Raw genomic sequence first — 3478 nt, forward strand, 5'->3', positions numbered from 1 at the left:
AAAAGTTAATAAATAATTTAATTAATTAATTAATTAATTAATTTGTTTATTAAATTAAATAATTAATTAATTAATATAATTAATTAAATTAATTATATTAATTAACTGTTTAATTTAGTTTGATTAATTTAATTAATTTAATTAATTTAATTGCATTTGTTTATTCATCTCTATTTTAGTATTTGTTTGCTTCAAATTTATTAATCTCTCATTTAATTAATTAAATTAATTAAATTTATTTAATTAATTTATTTAATTTATTTAATTAGATTAATTAAATTAATTAATATATATTTATATATTTTTATGTTTATTTATTTAAATGTGCTGCTGTATTTAATGTGTTGAGGCGTCTCTCTGTTTAATTTAATTTAATTTAATTTAATTTATTTTATTTTATTTGTTTGTTTTCTGCTGTTCTGTATAATGCATATAAATACTAATAAATAATGCATGCGTACGATTGGGGTGTATAGGCACCTCTAGGGTGTATACAAACCCTGCAGCAGCAACTGCTGCTGCTCTTGCTGTTGTTGCTGCTGCTAATAGTGTTACTGCTGCTGCTGCTCGTAGAGCGGCTGCTGATGCTTCTAATAGTGCTGCTGCTGCTGCCGTTAGGAGTGCTGTTGCTACTGCTGCTGTCGTTGTTGCAGCAGCAGCAGCAGCAGCAGCGACACCCAGTTTCAACTATGAGCTCGTGCAGCAGCAGCTTGCGGCGTCTGCCTCTGTGCTGCTGCTGCTGCTGCTGCTGCTGCTGCAGACGGAGGCGAATCGACGGTGTCCCTGCAGAAGCAGGCAGCGCAGCAGCAGCAGCAACAACAACAGCAGCAGCAGCAGCAATATCAGCAGTAAGAACAGCAGCAAAAACCGCTGGAGTAACAGAAAAAGCAGCAGCAGTAACAAGAGCAGCAGCAGCAACAGCAGCAGCAACGCTGGCTGGCAATGTTCTGTCCTATCGTCTGCTGCAACCTCAAGCAGCAGCAGCAGCAGCAGCAGCAGCAGCAGCAGCAGCGCTAACAGCAGTTATAAAAAGAAAAAATTAGAGAACGAAAAATATATATTTACAGCGGAAGACCCCTAAAGGGTTTAGACTGTGCCTTAGCAGCAGCAGCAGCAGCAGCAGCAGCAACAGCAGCAGCAGCACTTGCTGCTGTCGGCAGCAGGTGATAGTTAGCAGGAAGAAAATACTTCTGCGTATTGCTGCCTTGGGTAATAAGCCATTAAACCCTAAACCCTAAACCCCAAACCCTAAACCCTAAACCCCAAACCCTAAACCTTAAGGAGTGGGAGCGGCGCCGACATAGCTGCCCGTGGATCCCGAGCAGCAGCAGCAGCAGCAGCAGCAGCAGTAGCAGCAGGAAAAGCGGCAGCAGCTTCTGCTGCTTCATATCTCGGAAGACGAATAAGCAATCACATTTGCTGCAGGAGCTGCAGCGTGTGCAGCAGCAGCAGCAGGAACAGCAGCAGCAGCAGCAGATGAGGCTAGAGCAGCAGCGAGCAGCAGACAATAACAGCAGCAACAGAAAAACCTAAAACAATAGCCACTGCAGCAGCAGCAGCAGCAGCGACAACAAAAACAACGGCAGCAGCAGCAGCAGGAGCTGCTGCTGCTGCTGCTGTTGCTGCTGCTGCAGGAACGATTGGGGTCAACTGCAGCAGCAGCAAAACTAAGAACAAACCCAGCAGCTGCAGCTGCTGTTGCGACAGCAGCTTAAGGGTAGCTGCAACAGCAGCAGCAGCAGAAGGAAGACCTCAAGGGTTTTGACTTCTTAGCTTCTGCCAGTGCTGCAGCAACTGTTGCTGCTGCTGCTGTTGCTGCTGCTGCTGCGATGGAGCCCCCCAGGTGGGTGTTACCTGTACCAGCTGCATGCATCTCAAGCAGCAGCAGCAGCAGCAGCAACAGCAGCTTTTGCTGCTGCAGCTGTTGCTGCGCACACGGTACAGGCGCTTGTAGTGCGTGCAGCAACAGCAATGATAGCAGCAGCAGCAGCAGCAGCAGCCCTTGCTGCTGCTGCTGCAGCCATTGGCAGCTCCGCAGCACCCTGTGGCTTCCTCCTCGGGAGACCCGCTCAGCAGCAGCAGCAGAAGCAGAAGCAGCAGCTGCTGCTGCTGCTGCTGTGCCACCTGCAGCAGCAGCAGCAGCAGCACAAACATCTCCAGCAGAAGCTGAAGCTGCGACCTGCGATCCAATCAAAGGCCCCCCTTGCTGCAGCAACTGCAACAGGAGCAGCAGCAGCAGCAGCAACAGCAGCAGCGAATGTGGCTGCTGCTGCAGCACATTTCACCTCACATGTTTGTCATCAGACTCTCTGCTGCCAGCAGCATACATGCTAGCTGAGCAGCAGCAACAGCAGCAGCAACAGCAGCAGCAGCAGCAGCAGCAAAATCAGCAGCAGCAACAGCAAAATCAGCAGCAGCAGCAGCAAAATCAGCAGCAGCAGCAGCAGCTCCATATTCGTGCTCTGCCGGCGCTGCCGATGATATCAGTCTCCTTCCTGGAGCTGCAGCCACAGCAGCAGCAGCAGCAGCAGCAGCAGCAGCAGAAACCCATGGAGATCTTTATACCGTTGAAGCTGCGCTCATGCATCAGCAGCAGCAGCAGCAGCAGCAGCAAAGCAGCAGGGATTGAATCGGTTGGCGGCTGCGTAGTGCAGCAAATGCTGTCGCTGCCGCTTATATCCCCCTTCTGGGTGTATCCACATCAGCAGCAGCAGCAGCAGCAGCAGCAGCAGCAGCAGAGTGTCTTTGCAGCCTTAAAGCCAGAGACTCAGTTCCTGTTGGCGCGAATCACAACGCAGCAACAGCAGCTGCAGCTGCAGCAGCAGCAGCAGCAGCAGCAGCAGGGAGTGGGGCAGCTGCTGCTGCTGGCCCCCCTGACGGACCCCGATGCTTGCTGCCGTGCTGCGCTACAGAGCAGCAGCAGCAGCAGCAGCAGCTGCTGCAGCAGCAATGATGGTGATGGATTTGAGGTGTACGTACACCTGGAGAGAGGAGACACGGGAGGAAAGACAGCGAAGTTGCTGCTGTGCTTGACAGCAGCAGAAGGAGTCTCTCTGCAGCAGGTGTGTGCTGCAGCCTGCTGCTGCTGCTGCTGCTGCTGCTGCTGCTGCAGGTTCTGTTGTGCCGCTGGTTTTGCTGCACCTCTTTATTTACATTTCGTCGATATATGCTGCTGCTGCCGTTGCTATTGCTGCTGCTGCTGTTGCTGATGTTGGTGCTGTCGCTGCTACTGTTGCTGCTGCTGCTGCTGCTGTTGCTGCTGCTGCTGCTGCTCAGCTGCTGCTTGTATTTGCAGAGGCTACGGCGGCATTGCTGCCCTGCAGCGGTCCTCCGCGTGCAGTGAAGGAGCTGCAGCTGCAGCAGCGCCTAGCAGCAGCAGCAGCAGCAGCAGCAGCAACAGCAGCAGCTTCGAGCCTGCCGCATCAAAAAGAGCAGCAGCAACAGCAGCAGCAGCAACTGCTGCGGCAGCCGCTGCTGC

General features: G+C 50.9%; 1 protein-coding gene across 1 annotated transcript in view; it reads left to right on the forward strand.

The window, feature by feature from the left end:
• Nucleotides 1-618: 618 nt before the first annotated feature.
• The window catches only part of EAH_00052250 (hypothetical protein, conserved), a gene marked incomplete at both ends in the record, with an annotated part of 4409 nt that continues 1549 nt past the window's right edge, over nucleotides 619-3478 (forward strand). Inside the window, 2 exons of the mRNA XM_013394092.1 lie at nucleotides 619-1022; nucleotides 1945-3064. Coding sequence (XP_013249546.1) covers nucleotides 619-1022; nucleotides 1945-3064 — 1524 coding nt within the window. The remainder of the gene's footprint in view (nucleotides 1023-1944; nucleotides 3065-3478) is intronic.

This window comes from Eimeria acervulina, genomic scaffold, assembly GCF_000499425.1.
Source record: "Eimeria acervulina Houghton genomic scaffold, Eah_scaff928, whole genome shotgun sequence".
NCBI lineage: Eukaryota > Apicomplexa > Conoidasida > Eucoccidiorida > Eimeriidae > Eimeria > Eimeria acervulina.